The 15338-nt window shown below is 43.0% G+C and overlaps 1 protein-coding gene across 2 annotated transcripts in view; it reads right to left on the bottom strand.

Moving 5' to 3' along the window:
* Positions 1-1695: 1695 nt before the first annotated feature.
* The window catches only part of GPD2 (glycerol-3-phosphate dehydrogenase 2), a 516322-nt gene continuing 502679 nt past the window's right edge, over positions 1696-15338 (bottom strand). For both annotated transcript variants that reach the window (XM_029605520.1, XM_029605521.1), the window contains one exon: positions 1696-2432. In XM_029605520.1, coding sequence (XP_029461380.1) covers positions 2307-2432 — 126 coding nt within the window. In that variant the 3' untranslated portion in view covers positions 1696-2306. The remainder of the gene's footprint in view (positions 2433-15338) is intronic.

Genomic DNA, 15338 nt, shown 5'->3' with positions numbered 1-15338 from the left:
CCTGCGCGAGCTCACCTGAGATGTGCGCGTCTCAGGTGAGCTCGCGCAGGATGAAAAAGAATACGGGAGCCAAGAATCAAAGGAACATGTTACAGCACTGAACTATGGAGGGTGTTCTTGAACGATTGGAATGCGGATACTGAAGGAAATCCCCTAAGGCAGGACGCTGTCCGAAACACGATCGTGTCGGGATTAGAATCATGACTGGACTGGATGAGTATTAACTTTCCTCTCGTATCTTGCAGTATTGCGCCAAAGGCGGGGATTAAGAACTAGTGCTCTAGTGATACATTAGAGACAGAGACAAGGATTTTAGTAAATGAACAGAAAAATAAAAAAAGGAGTTGTAATAAAAAGCAAGGTGACCCTATACCATATCAGAGTCTGTGGCTAAATACAGACCCTTAGAGTAAGGGGCCTACATATATAGTTGGCTAGAGAATTGCATTTAATTGGGATTGACCAGTTGAACCACTGTTTTTGAGCTGTGAATACACATTGAGGTAACTGGAATACATTGGTATTTGGGGTAAGATTTGTGATTTATATCTTAGATTAAACTAAGCCAGTCACTCACCCAGACTGCTCCTGCACCCTTGATGAAGCAGAAATTGGCATCCACACTCCTGAAAAAAAAGTCATGATCCATTCCACTTCTAGTTCCCTTTTGACTTTTTTTTCAACTTTATGGCCACAACAAGCTAAAGAGAGAATAAAACAAGTAACAGAAAAGGAGTGTCAAGTGAGGAGATAGGCATGGGGGTTGAGATAGCCTAGCCTGAAAGCCCCCTGGCCCAGGACCTGTTCAACTGAGGGAGAGAGAATTAGTCTGTCACCTCAAGAGTTGCCATAGAAGAGCTCTTATTCAGCCTAACCAGATCTGGATGGCATGAAATGCACCTTGTACCATCTGTTGGAGACAGAGAATACTGGAAGGCTGAGGTCAGCACAGATGCATATATGGGTGACGTGCTGGTCGAGGTGAATTAACTCATTTATTTGGACTGGTCTGACTGGTTGAAGAGGAAAATATTTTTTCACAGAAAGGATGGTAAATAAGTAGAACACCCTTATAGAGTTGGTGGTAGAGGCTATGATTGTAAAGGGCTTCAAGAATGCATGGGATAAGCATAGTAAATCCTCAACTGTAAAAAAAAAAAAAAAAAAAAAAAAAAAAGATGAATTAATAAGCAGCTGGGACTGGATGGCAGGTTGCAAATATAGCAGTAACAGAAGTCCTAATGGAAACACAAGTGCCCATGCAGCTATGTCTGTCTGGCAAGCTGTGATGATAGAATCAATTAGCAGTTGGGTCTATTTAGCAAGTAGAGTAATAACAGAAGTCCAAGCGAAAACACAGTTACTCATGTTTGGAAGGCTAAGCATTTCTCGTGTTGACTGGATCAGTGCAGAGAGTTGGTGATGGCAAGCCTACTGTCTGTAAAGGTCAAGGGGACTTGGTAGGTAAAGGCCATGTTGGTGTTTTGGATGTTTGAATTATTGGTATACTTTTGGTTTAGACATGGGAGACGAATAGTAACTAATATAGGATCTTGCATGCTAAGGATGGAAAACATAGGAGGAAGATGACAAAATTGTCTTAGGAAATGCATTTGGGATTTATCCATTCTTGGATATTATGGAAATGAATAAAGGGAAACCTGGATGAACCAGTTGATCTTTTTCTACTTTTATTTACTATTTAACTATAATTATTTACTGACTTAAAGGGCTCTTAATGCAATAGGAAAGTAAATTAGCCAATCCAATTTTCTGAGTCAGGCACTTGGGATGCATGAAGCACCTTATGTGATACAGATGTACACAAACACTTCGGTTCTGCACACACAACTTTAGCCTATTGTTCTAGAATAACATATCCCATCTAACAGGTACACTTTTTGAAGTACACATAGGTATACAGAAAATTAATCAGCAAAAATAAAAATTATTTCAATGCACTTCCTTTTCTGTAAGCTAGGGGTGGCCAATTACATCCTCCAGAGCCATAAATAGGCCTGGTTTTCAGGATATCCACAATGAATATGCATGAGATATACTTGCGTACAATAGAGGCAATGTATGCAAATCTATCTCATGCATATTCATTGTGGATATCCTGAAAACCAGGGCTATTTGTGGCTCTTAAGGACCAGGATTGGTCACTCCTGCTGTAAGATATGCTTGGTGCCAAACATCAACCATGTCAAATGAGCAGTGAGAACTATAAAGCTGTGGAATGGAGTACAGCATAGAGCAGCAGCTGTATATATATCCACTTGCAAGTAGTATTCTGCTGGTAAGATTCACACTCCTCCACCACTGCGATCCACAGGAATTGGATCTCTCTGATCGAGGTTCTCTTCTGCTGTCTTCATTAACATTGCTAGTCGGCTACATGACACATGACCTTTTTGAACAGCACTCATCAACTAAAAAATAAAAAACAGCCACCATGTTAAGCTTATTTATCCCAGCTTCTTTTTAGTGTAGCACAGCACTAAAAGTTACTCTAAACAAAGATGAGAATTGTGGTATTTATTTATAAAATGTATTTAAAATATTTCTATGTTGCACCATCCAATGTTCGGGTGGCTTACAGAATAACAAACCAGTGTAAAACATTGCTTAAAACTCTGCCAAGTGGTCTAAACACACAAACAAGAACTATTCAATTGATGTTCTTTCTACATGTTAAAGAAAGTTGTTGAACAATGGCCATGTCCTCAAAAATCTGAGAGCAATCAGGATATTTAAAACTGCAAATGAATTGCATCCATACACAATTATTTTATCTCCTAAGTCAAAATAAAGAAACGGGATCACTGTATCGTAAGTGCAATGGTCCTTTCTTTGAAACTATATTAATTTACATTGTTTTTTAATGGATACTGTCTTTGTTTTAGTTTCCAAATTCCAGGAAATCTTATACTCAAATGATTTGCCTGAAGTCTTTTGAACTGTACTTAGAGACCTACTGTACAGTTATTTTATGTCTTATCGTATTATTACAATCAATATCAGAATGAAAAATAGCATTCACACAAATGGCAGAAAGATATTTTTATTAGCTTTTGATATGAAAAGTACTTAGTTCATTTTATAAAAAAGACCAGGGTAATTATAGCATTCTAACCATTTCCTTAATAAAAAAAAAAAAAAAAAAAAGCTTGACATAGTGACCAGGACAAATTTAAAAACAAATTCTATCTTCCAGTCCAAGTTGTTCTATGGGTTAGTCTAATAAAAAGCCAAGAAATATTCCGAGCCCCATCATGAAAATCTGAACCTGCAGGAATAATACAGCAGGAGATAAGGCCATACTCCGTGTATAACAACAAATCAAAGAGTGCAGAAAAAGTGATTGTCATTGCAAATTCACAGTACTTATTTTTATTCAAAAGAACTCCTGAATCTTGAAAATGTTCATATTTTACAAATCAAAATGTTCCCCGACACTATGTTTCGCCATAAAGGCTGCATCGGGAGGAACAGAAGGGCTGTAGCTCATACACTATAAAAGACAAAATTAACATTGCTACAATATAAAGACACAACCAAAGGGTTAAGGCAGCAAATCTGTCACAGATGCATTCAGTAAATGTCAGGAGCTCATACAGAAGGTAGACAAACCAGCGAACTTAAAGACACTGAACTTGGCACCCGAAACGGATAATCCAATCGCATGAGATCACATAGTACATAAGTGAACCAACTAGCATGAGATGAGTGACGTCATAGTTTAAAGCGCTGACATATTATAATGACATGAAGGTAAATATATAAATGGATGCTGGAATACTGATGTTATGTCACATATCCATACATAAACATAAATGCATATTTACACAAAATGTACTCACTCAGTATCTGAATTGAGATCATAAGTGACAGTGTCTGTAGAGTGAAAATCCACTTTTGTTCTTTGCGAAGCAATTGTTCAGAAAAACTGCCACCCCTTGAAGGGGGGGGGGGGGGAGGGGGTCAAAACCTCAATCACCAAGAATTTTAGATCGGATACAGAGTGCGAGGATGATAACCAGTATGATACTAAAGGTGCTTCCTCCCGCAATGTCTGGATACACAAGTGGTACTCAATCACGCAAATTTTTACGGGTTGTGTAGTCTTGCCACCATACAGTTTCTGGCACGGACATATAACCACAAAGCACACCTGCAGAAAGGCGTGATGATGAAAAGTGAAGAGCATATTCCGTGCCAGTGACTGGATGTCAGAATGATGTTAGTGATAAGGAGTGCAAGCAAACCGAGCAGTGTCCGCATGGGTGATGACCCAGAGGTGGGGACGTTGTGATAGGGGCGTACATGGCGGTCTCACAAAATTTTTCCCCACTGAAAAGCAAAATGTAAACGGACCTTTAAAAATATCATGCAGTGACAGCATAGACCAATGGCATTTAATGATGGAACTAATTTGTCTAATTTGATTTGGACAGGTACAGATATCCAATTTTTCCTATTTTTAGGTTGGCTTAATAATTGTGACAGGAATTTACAGTTTAATTTTTGCTTGCATCACTCCAGGATATCCTTTCTAGATATTTGGAAATCATACAATCAGGATGGGTTTGTTACTTCGATCATTTGGAAAGACATTGACCATAACACTTTGCTAGCTTTTAATAGTCATCATCCTCATTCCCTTAGAGCTAATATTCTGGTTGGCCAGTTCTGTTTACGACGTTTATGAACATCTAAGAAAGAATATCTGAATCAGGCTAATATGATGGCACGATTTGTAGCAAGGGGTTGCCCATATCATGTATTGAAGTGAGCCGTTAAACATGCACTGTATATTAACCGCGATTTGCTCCTTCAACCCCAAGCACGACCACTGACTGACAACTTCACTTGCATATTACCATAGTCTGATTGAACTAGGCAAATTAGTTCCTCCTCACACTTTCTATCCAATATAAAATTCTTGGTGATCTATGTTTTGACCCCCCCCCCCTTCAAGGGGTGGCAATTTTTCTGAACAATTGCTTTACAAAGAACAAAAGTGGATTTTCACTCTACACTGTTCCCTTATGGATTATCACTGTCTCCATATGGTCTCAATTTAGATATTGAGTGGGTACATTTTGTGTAAATATGCATTTATGTTTATATATGGATGTGTAACATAACATTATCAGTATTCCATCATCTATTTGTATATTTATTTCCATGTCGTTATAATATGCCAGCGCTATAAACTATGACGTCACTCCTCATGTTGACTGGCTCACTTATGTACTATGTGATCTCATGTGATTGGATTATCTGTTTCTGGTGCCAAGTTCGGTGTCTAAATTTGCTGGTTTGTCTACCTTCTGTATGAGCTCCTGACATCTACTGAATGCATCTGACACAGGTATGCTGCCACCGCCATTTGCTGCCTAAACCCTTTGGTTGTGTCCTTATATTGTAACAATGTCCCTCTCGACACGGCCTTTGTGGCGAAACAGGGGACATTTTGATTTGTAAAATATGAACATTTTCAAGATTCAGGAGCTCCTTTGAATAAAGCAAGTGTTGCTTACCTGTAATAGGTGTTCTCACAGGACAGTAGGATGTTAGTCCTCACATATGGGTGACATCACAGGATGGAGCCCTGTATGTAAAACTTTTCTGTCAAAGTTTCTACAAAACTTTGACTGACACTGGCACACTGAGTGCACTGAGCATGCTCAGCCTGCAATTATCCCTGTGAGCCACAGGTGTCTCCCTCAGTCTAGTCTTATAGCTAAAAGCGCAAGCGAAACTAAAATAAAAGTAAAAACCTATACAGACCCAACTCCGCGGGGTGGCAGGTGAGTTTCGTGAGGACTAACATCCTGCTGTCCTGTGAGAACACCTGTTACAGGTAAGCAGCACTTGCTTTCTCACAGGACAAGCAGGATGATAGTCTTCACATATGGGTGAGTACCGAGCTGAGGATGCCTGAGAGTGCACCAAATGCACCCAAGAAGTGCGAAAGGCGCAATGACGGGGGTGGAATTTGGAACGGAGGGCATCCTGAAACCCGTAACAGGTTGGTGGAAGGATATTGGGTAGTTAAACCGAAAAGAAAAAGAGTAGATGGACTGGCCAAACATGGAGCATACCGGCTAGTCGTATCTAAGCAGTAATGGGCTGCGAAGGTACGGAGAGAGCTCCAGGTTGCAGCCTGATAAATTTGTACAAGCAGCAGCGGCAGAGGGAAAGCTATTGAGGCTGGGACAGACACAACAGAGTGTGGTTACAGTGCTGTAGTGAAATGCTTGTTTGTTGGTAGGAAAAGAGATACAGACCATCAATTAGGAGGAATAGGTCTGTTTGCCCACTGGAACTCGCAGCTTGACTCTTGCCACAGAAGGAAAGAGTTATGCTGCCCCTAGAGGGAAATAGTGACTTTAGCCCTGGTACCCACACAGCTGGTTTCCGACAATGGAAGGCTAAAGGCATAACCTATGTTGGACATGTGCTTAATGAGGATGGACAAATGCTCTCCTTTACAGATTTACAAATCCAATATCACTTAGCCCCGACTCAGGTGTTTAGTTATCTTCAACTAAGACATTACGTACAGTCCCTGTCAGAAGCCTCTCGATCGCCGGTCTTTACCGTCTTAGACAAGCTCTTTAAATTTACTGCACAGAAGGCACCCTCCTTATCTTATTATTATAAGCAGCTTTGGGGGCTCATCAAACAAGAACCTTACTCCATATTGGTTGCACGTTGGAATCGGGATGGTTTGTTTGTTCTTACTGTACCCATACTCCGAGCATGCTTTACCAGGGCCGCATCCCTTACAATAAGTATGTATTATCGTGAAATGTAATTTAAATTTCTTAGACGAGCCTATGTCTCCCCCCAGAATGTTTTTTACATGGGACTGGCCACTTCCTCATGCTGCTCTAAGTGTAGCACTGGGGTAGGCACGCTATCTCATTCTTTTTGGGCGTGTCCGCCCGTTCGCCGGTTTTGGGGTCGTATTGCTGCTTACCTGATGGGCTTGTTGGGAGTGGTACTTCCTATTACTCCTTTATTTTTTCTTTTTGATTTTGGTCCCAGATTACGGGTTCAGCGGGGTGTGCGCCTCCTTATTGGTAAGGCATGCTTAATGGGCAAAAAGATGATTTTATTGCAGTGGCGTGCCAAAGAAGGCCCGTCCTACTGGACCTGGAGGAATCACCTGCATCGTCTTCTTCAGATGGAAGATTAAGTTCCCGACGCTCTCCATCCGTACTCCGGAAATTCTTGATGGTTTGGGACCCTTACATCCAAGCTTTGCCACATCGGGCACGCAGTTTGATTCTGAATGATTGTCCTGTTCCTGACGCCTAGAGTGGACTGTATGTTTTGGGGTGATTACATTGTTTTTTTTCTTTTCTTTCTACAGCCTATTGCATATTTGTTTATTTGTCGTTTCGAACTCCCGGGGGGGGGGGGGGGGGGGGAAAGGGATACGACTGTTCATGTTTGATTCTATATATATGGTTGTCTGGTGAGGGCTAAGTAACCCGCCCTCCTAGATTATGTATTGTTTGATTTTGGTGAAAATTAATAAAAACTGTTTTACACTAGAAGGAAAGAGTTAGGTGGAATTCCTATGGAGTGTAGTACGATCTAGAAAGAATGCAAGTGCACTTTTACAGTCCAAGGAGTGGAAAAACCCTCTCGCTTTGATGAGAGAGAGGTGTTGGGAAAAATGGGCAGAGTATATTCTGAGTAAGGTGAGATGCAACGTCTCCCTTAAGAAGGATATGAAGTTGAAAACATAAAACCACTCTGTCACGGAGGAATGCAGGGTCGGATGAGTATGTAACAAGGTGTGTAACTCACTGACCCTGTTGGCAGAAATGACATTTATGAGGGAAAGAATTTCCCATGCCAAACTGTGAAATGAGAGGAATGGAAAGGCTCGAACAGAGAACGTATGAGACTTATAAGCACAAAATATAGGTTCCATTCCGTGACTAGTGAAAATAGAGGTGGCTTGATCAGTGGATAATCCATGGTAAGCTGACTCAGAAGGGGTTTACTGTTAATCGGGTATCCCCACTTCCAAACGATACACCAATTGGAACAGAGGTGTACCTATGTGGAGGATGTCTGGGGAACAGAATCCAAGGGAGCAAGAGAAGAGAGTGTAGAAAAAAGAAAAAGGGTAATACCCTTTTGTATGCGTCATGTGGTAAATCATGACATTTTGAATGGTAGGATTTATGTGTGGAAGGTTTTGTGATGCTACCAGTACCTGAGAGCATCAGTGAGTCTACAATTTGTGACTGACTGGTGAGAAGGCAAATTGGTTACTGGTGTATGGGAAGCATACTGGTCTCGGCGAAGATGTGGGTCTGAGGAACAGTGAATCCTGTCCCGTTTCAGTATTAGAAGAGTGCTGGCTATGAGAGGCAGCGGAAGAGACATATAATTTGATGGAACAAAGGCGCCTATGGGAACGCATTGGAAACATGTGTAGGGAGGAGAATCCGTGCACCGAATGGTTTGATGCGGACGCAGAGGGCAAGTTCGGTTGACCTCAGCGCTAGAAGATGTTTCACGCCACACATGTAGTCCGAGACCATTCGAGAGGATGGAAGCTATATGGAGAAGGTCAGTTAGTGCGTTCAGTAAATCTCTTAGATAAGTGGCCCGAGGATGCATAGAGTGAGCAAGGGCCAAGGGTAGAGCTGGCAGCTTCCTTGCAGAGCAGCTAAGAGGTTGTGCATGCTTGTGTGTTGGAAAGCACATTGTCCCTATGCTGTCTGTCTGTATGCACAAAGATTTGTTGCAGAGGCAGTATTGGAAGGCATAAGGGTATAACTCATGGCTACAAGGTCCAGGAAGTTTATGTGAAACTGTGCCTGGAGTGGAATAGATGCATACTGGGTTGAGAAGACTTTAGGTCAAACTTACAACCCTGAGGAAATGTGAGCATGAGCAGGATCAGACTAGGTTTTCGTTCTAGATCTGTAATATAGATGAGGGCCGAAAGTGGTTGAACAGCTTAGACTCACTGATAGAATTTCACTGAATCTAACTCATATAGCAGTTTTGGATCTATGAGGAAAGTGCATAGTGAAAAAACCCCATATCCCGACAATGAAGAATTGAGGGGCTGAGGTTATGGAATATGCGCGCAGGGACATATAGGAATTTATTAGAATGTCTGCACAGTTGCTGGACAGGAAGGTCATTGTGACTGTGGTGTCCAGAAGTGTTGTATAAGGTATTTATGGCAGAAGCAGTAATCCCAGTTAGTAAATGTATAGTGAGTCATGAAGAAGTTAGAGCTCCTTGCGAGGACTGACTATGGTTATGCAGTTGTCCATGCAAGGAAAAGCATGAATGATGTTGCACTCCGCAGAGAAACAGCAGTCACAGATAGTGATTCAATGAATACCCCAGTTGCCGAAGCTGGTGCAACCGGCAGAGCTTGGGATTGTAATATTGTTGACTCACCATGAAGCACATAGAAAGATTAGAGGTAATGTACTTATTGCGATATGGAAGCATGGTGACAAGAGATACCATTTTACCTGTGCCTTATGAAGAAAGTTGGTATTTCTGAGGTCCAGGATGGGCGGAGAGTAACTACTTTCTGTTAAAAGAAAGAATAGTGTAATTAAAATTCCCCAACCCCCCCCCACCCCTCCCCGCTTTGTAGCGTCTGAGGGAGTGTACCGGGAACTTTGGTACAAGGTGGGGTGGCCGCTCTGATATCCGGCCAGTTGGGAGACCAGGAGGTGTCCAACTGGAGGAGCTGATGTAATCTGGATATCATGTAACCTCCCACGGGAGCATGAGTGGTAAAGTTTTACCCGCATTTGTGTGTGCTGTACAAGGAGACATCGAGACCTGTTGTCAGGCTTCGAGGTGGACTTGCACTTGAGGCAGTATTTGCTGGATCTCGTGTTTAGCAGATCAGTGAATGCACCTGGAACTTTGGTTCTGAAGCAGGAACCAGAAGCCAGAGCATTAATCAGTATAGAGCCTCGTTGCTGAAGAAGGGAGGATGCCCTGATGTAATCTCAAAGAAATGAGAGCGAGGTTCTCTTGGTATTGTGGCTGACATAGCTGGCATAGCGATATTTGACACTAATATGGTTCTTGGAAGGTACATGACCTAGAACTTTTCAAACCATGTGGCTCGAATTAGAGAACACATCTCAATGGGAATGCCACAGAAGTGGGTACTTACCATCTGACGTGGATCGCCGAAGGATGAGCCGGTGAAGTTTGCTGGCTCCGTGGATTTCAGGAGTCATCGAGGGAGTAGACACCCGTCTCAACTCTGATGCCTGATATGGTGGCGCAGGTATAGAGGAGATAGGCTGAGCGTGGCTGGCGCTGCCACGGTAGTATTTTGTGGAGGGCCACAATGCCCCACCGATGTCGGTGGGGCACGCCTCAGGAACAGGGAAGCCGATTAACAGCTCGTGAACCCACCCCTCATCGCAGCGGCTCGATGTCTCGTGATGCCAGTACAGAATTCTTCGGAACTCGTTCCGGTGTTTCTGGAGCACCAAGGACTGCCATTACTGTGCAGACCAGTGTCGATGGCAGTGGTGATGTTACTCGGCCTGAGCATTGTCCAGCATCGAGAAGGATAGCACCAATGTGCTAGATGGTGTCGGTGGCGGACGGTCACCGTGTCGATGACGATGCATGCCACGGTGCTCGGCCCAGTCTTTCCCCAGCGCCGAGATGGATGCCCTCGCTGTCTTGGATGGCGACTGATGACGGACTGTCAGCATGCCTGCACTGCTCCTGGCACTATGTAGTGTCGTAGGCTAATACGCCCCGTATTAGCCTACACACTACGTATGGAGCCTACATATGGAGCACTGTGTTCAGGCGAGGGCATTACGTGGCGGTGCTATGTCGGTAATGACGGTGTCGATGCGGCTGAAGCGGCCTAGAGGGTATCGTCAAAAATATATATAAAAAAACGTCGATGACTCAGCCAGAGCAATGATGACAGTGACGGAAGCACTGATGGCATCGGCGTAGGTATCTATGGGAACGATGTGGCATCGAATAATCGAAAAATATCGTTGGCATCGGAAAAATGATATCGGCATCGATGCCTATCGATGCAATGGACCTGGGCATCGATGCAATGGACCTGGCATCAATGGAATGGACCTGAGCATTGATGGCATCAATAAAATAAAGGATGGAAGTGCCCCGGGCGATGGTGGCATCGACTCAGGCATGGATGGCACAGACGAGACAAGGTGTACGTCGATGGCATCCATCCGGGCAATGATGGCACCAATGAAACCCAAGGAAAAATCAGTGCCATGGATGAAAAACATGGATGGCACTGATAGAAACGATGCAGGGACCAATGGCATCAGTTTACCGCGGGGGGAGGGGTATCGATGGCATCTAAGAATCCAGGATGGTCTGAAGGGGGTACCGACGGTAGCGATGGGGCATTGACTGCGCGAGGGTACAGAGGAATCGAAGGACCTGAATTGACAGGGGACCTGGCGGCAACGGAAACTGTGGAAGTCCCTGTCCCGTCTTCTTCCGATGATGTCACAGGTGGGTGGGATCAGCAGCGTCATCGCGGTCAGGGGGCCTCACCACCGAGGACTTTGGGGCCGGGCTACTCACACCATTGGAAGAAAAAAAAACTCAGTCCAGGGTAAGGACCCTCTCTCCTCCTTCTCCTCACTTTTTACACTGCTGCAGGGCTGATTTTGTAGGCCTCAGTGTCTCCTTCCGAAGACGTCACAGGTGGGCGGGATCAGCAGCGTTGTCGGGGCCAAGGAGCCTCATCACAGAGGGCTTCGGGGCCGGGCTACTCGCACCACCGGAAGAAAAAAAAACAACTCAGTCCAGGGTAAGGACCCTCTCTCCTAAGGTACCTAAGGAATAGGTCTCCGGCTACAGAAGAGGGCAAAAGCATTTTATTTATTTATTTATTTATTTATTTATTTATTGAGAGTAGCATTGAAAAATTCTGTTGTTGAGGGACTGCTGAAGCAGCAAGGCAAAAAGAAAAAAAAAGCATAGGTATAGACTGCCAGAGGTAGAAATACAATGAAAAACTAGAGAGAGGGAGGATACATGCTCCTGCAGTAGCACAGACAAAAAGACTGAAGGGCTCATGATGTAGTGTGCTTGCTCAGAATTTAAAAAAACTTTACTAAATTAGAGAGAAGGATCTGTTCGGCACTACTGAATGACATCAATCCATTTTATGGCTAATTCAGCCATGCCTGTCAATGGAGAATGGAGGAGTGACAACATGGCTTTAGCAAATTTAAGTCTTGCTTTACCAATTTAGTAGATTTTTTTTTTAACGTGTAAACAAACATACATATAAAAGTGAGCAGGTTGATATAGGGCATTTGGATTTACAGAAGATATTTTACAAAGTCTCCTGAGACACTCCTCATCAAATTGGGTGGTCATAGGATAGGAGGTAGTAGGAGCACTGAGAGGAGAGGATATCCTTGCTGGTGGCTGAAAGGAATCAGTAAGTTTTGCTTGGGAAATTTTTTTTTTTAAGTATTGGAGAGAAGTAAACTATTGGGGTATATTAGTTAGTGTGTTTGTGCTTTTAATAGTCAAGTAAGGCAGCTAATAAACAGAAGTTAGTGTATTTGTATTTCCCAGCCCTCCCATCCCTAGCTCATCCATTAATTTATAGGCAGGTGGCACATCCACAAATAAATAAATAAATAAATCAGCCTTTTAACTTCACTTCACGAATTCCTCACACCTTACTGAGAGTTTGATTATTCCCCTGTAGACCACTAACAGACATATAGTGAATATACTAATACATTTAAAGGACGCTAATTAGACACATTCCTACTCCCATAGCAACCTAAAACTTAACTAGGAACTGAACAAATTTGAGATGAAGGCAGCAGTGCAGCAGCAAGAGTGGGGCCTCCCAGTCTTTTGCATCGAGTGTCACATGTATGACTTTTTACCCACCGGTGAGAAGTTGTACGTGTGCATCCGATGCAAAGAGCTCCTGTCTCTCAGAGAATGAGTCCGGTCTCTGGAGGCTAGAGTGGCAGACCTGGAGGAGCTGAGGCAGACAGAAGTATATAGATGAGACCTTCAGGGACATAGTAGCCAAGTTCCAACTTCAGAATGGCAGCCCTGGTGCTGCCTTGGAAGAAGAATGTCTCATGATCGTACAGCATAAACCTGGTGCAGCAGGAAAGGATCCTGTAGCAAGGACCTGCTCTCCAGGTCGTGCATTGTCCTTTTGCACCGAGTATGTGTCTCCCAGGGCTACTGCCCAGGAGGGAAGGGTTAGGTCGGCCGTCATAGTTAGTGATTCGATTATTAGGAATGTAGACAGCCAGGTAGCTGATAGGCGTGAGGGTCGCCTGGTAACATGCCTGGTGTGAAAATGGCGGACCTCACGCATCACAGATAGGATTTTAGACGGTGCTGGGCAGGAGCCAGCTGTCGCGGTACATGCGGGCACCAACGACATAAGAAAATGTGGAAGGGAGGTTCTGGAAGCCAAATTTAGCTCTTATGTAGAGAGCTGAAATCTAGAACCTCCAGGATAGCATTCTCTGAAATGCTCCCTGTTCCACGCGCAGGTCCCCAGAGGCAGGCAGAGCTCCGGCGTCTCAATGCGAGGATGAGATGATGGTGCAAGGAAGAGGGATTCAGTTTTGTAAGGAACTGGGGAACCTTTTGGGGAAGGGGGACTCTTTTCCGAAGGGATGGGCTCCACCTTAACCAGGGTGGAACCAGACTGCCGACGCTAACCTTTAAAAAGGAGATTATACTAGTTTAAAAGCTGCTCTAAGGGGAAAGCAGACAGTTGCTCAGCAGTGCATGGCTCGGAGGAAGGTATCTACAAAGGATACTAATGATGCATTAGAATTAGGGCATCCAAACAGTGAGGTTCCAATAATAAGAAAAGTAGTCCAAGTGCCTGTAACTAAAAACTCACCTGAACTAAAAAATTCTAACTTATCCCTATCAATTAAAAAGCAGAATGAAAATACAAACAAAAAGCAAACTTTGAAATGTTTGTATGCTAATGCCAGAAGTCTAAGTAGTAAGATAGGAAAATTAGAATGTATAGCAGTGAATGATGACAGACTTAATTGGCATCTCAGAGACATGGTGGAAGGAGAATAACCAATGGGACAGTGCTATACCGGGGTACAAATTATATCGCAATGACAGAGAGGAGCACCTGGGAGGCGGTGTGGCGCTTTATGTCTGGGATGGCATAGAGTCCAACAGGATAAACATCCTGCATGAGACTAAATGCACAATTGATTCTTTATGGGTAGAAATCCCTTGTGTGTCAGGGAAGACTATAGTGATAGTATACTACCGTTCACCTGGCCAAGATGGTGAGACGGACAGTGAAATGCTAAGAGAAATAGGGAAGTTAATCAAATTGGTAGTGCAGTAATAATGGGAGATTTCAATTACCCCAATATTGACTGGGTAAATGTATCATCGGGACATGCTAGAGAGATTAAGTTCCTGGATGGAATAAATGACAGTTATATGGAGCAATTGGTTCAGGAACCGACAAGAAGGAGAAATTTTAGATTTAATTCTCAGTGAAGCACAGGATTTGATAAGAAAGGTAACGGTGGTGGGGCCGCTTGGCAATAGTGATCATAATATGATCAAATGTATTTATTTATTTATTTAAAGTTTTTCTATACCGGCATTCGCAATAAATATCGCATCATGTCGGTTTACAATTAACAAGTGTAGAGGGAACAAAGGTCATAAATAGCATTAAATAACAAATAATAATGGTAGTAGTAATAATAGTAAACATTAAACAAGAGGAAGTTAAGGGTTGCAGTTACAATAAAACAAGGGAGTAATATAACTTGGAACAGAGAAGAGAAGGCGGGGTTTTAATAGAGAGTACATATATGCCTATCAATGCAATTGAGGCAATAATGAGTTGCCCTGATGCTGTGGGGATTAATTGCCATGTTAAGGCAAAGACTGACTAGTCAAAGACGGCTTAAGGTTTAGTTTAGGTCCGGAAATGCTTTCATCTTTAATCTGAATTTGAATCTTTAATTCAAATCTTTAATTCTATCTTTAATTCAATCTTTAATTTGAATTAAAGATTGGAAGGGGGACAGTAAGCAAATCCATTGCTCTCGTGCTAAACTTTCAAAAGGGAAACTTTGACAAAATGAGAAAAATAGAAAAAAACTGAAAGGAGCAGCTACAAAGGTAAAAAGTGTGCAAGAGGCATGGTCATTTTTAAAAAATACCATCCTAGAAGCACAGTCCAGAAGTATTCCACACATTAAGAAAGGTGGAAGGAAGGCAAAACAATTACCGGCATGGTTAAAAGGGGAGGTAAA

Source organism: Rhinatrema bivittatum, chromosome 6, assembly GCF_901001135.1.
Source record: "Rhinatrema bivittatum chromosome 6, aRhiBiv1.1, whole genome shotgun sequence".
Lineage (NCBI taxonomy): Eukaryota > Metazoa > Chordata > Amphibia > Gymnophiona > Rhinatrematidae > Rhinatrema > Rhinatrema bivittatum.
Note: the sequence above shows the minus strand (reverse complement) of the source record. Positions and strands in the feature narration are given on the sequence as shown.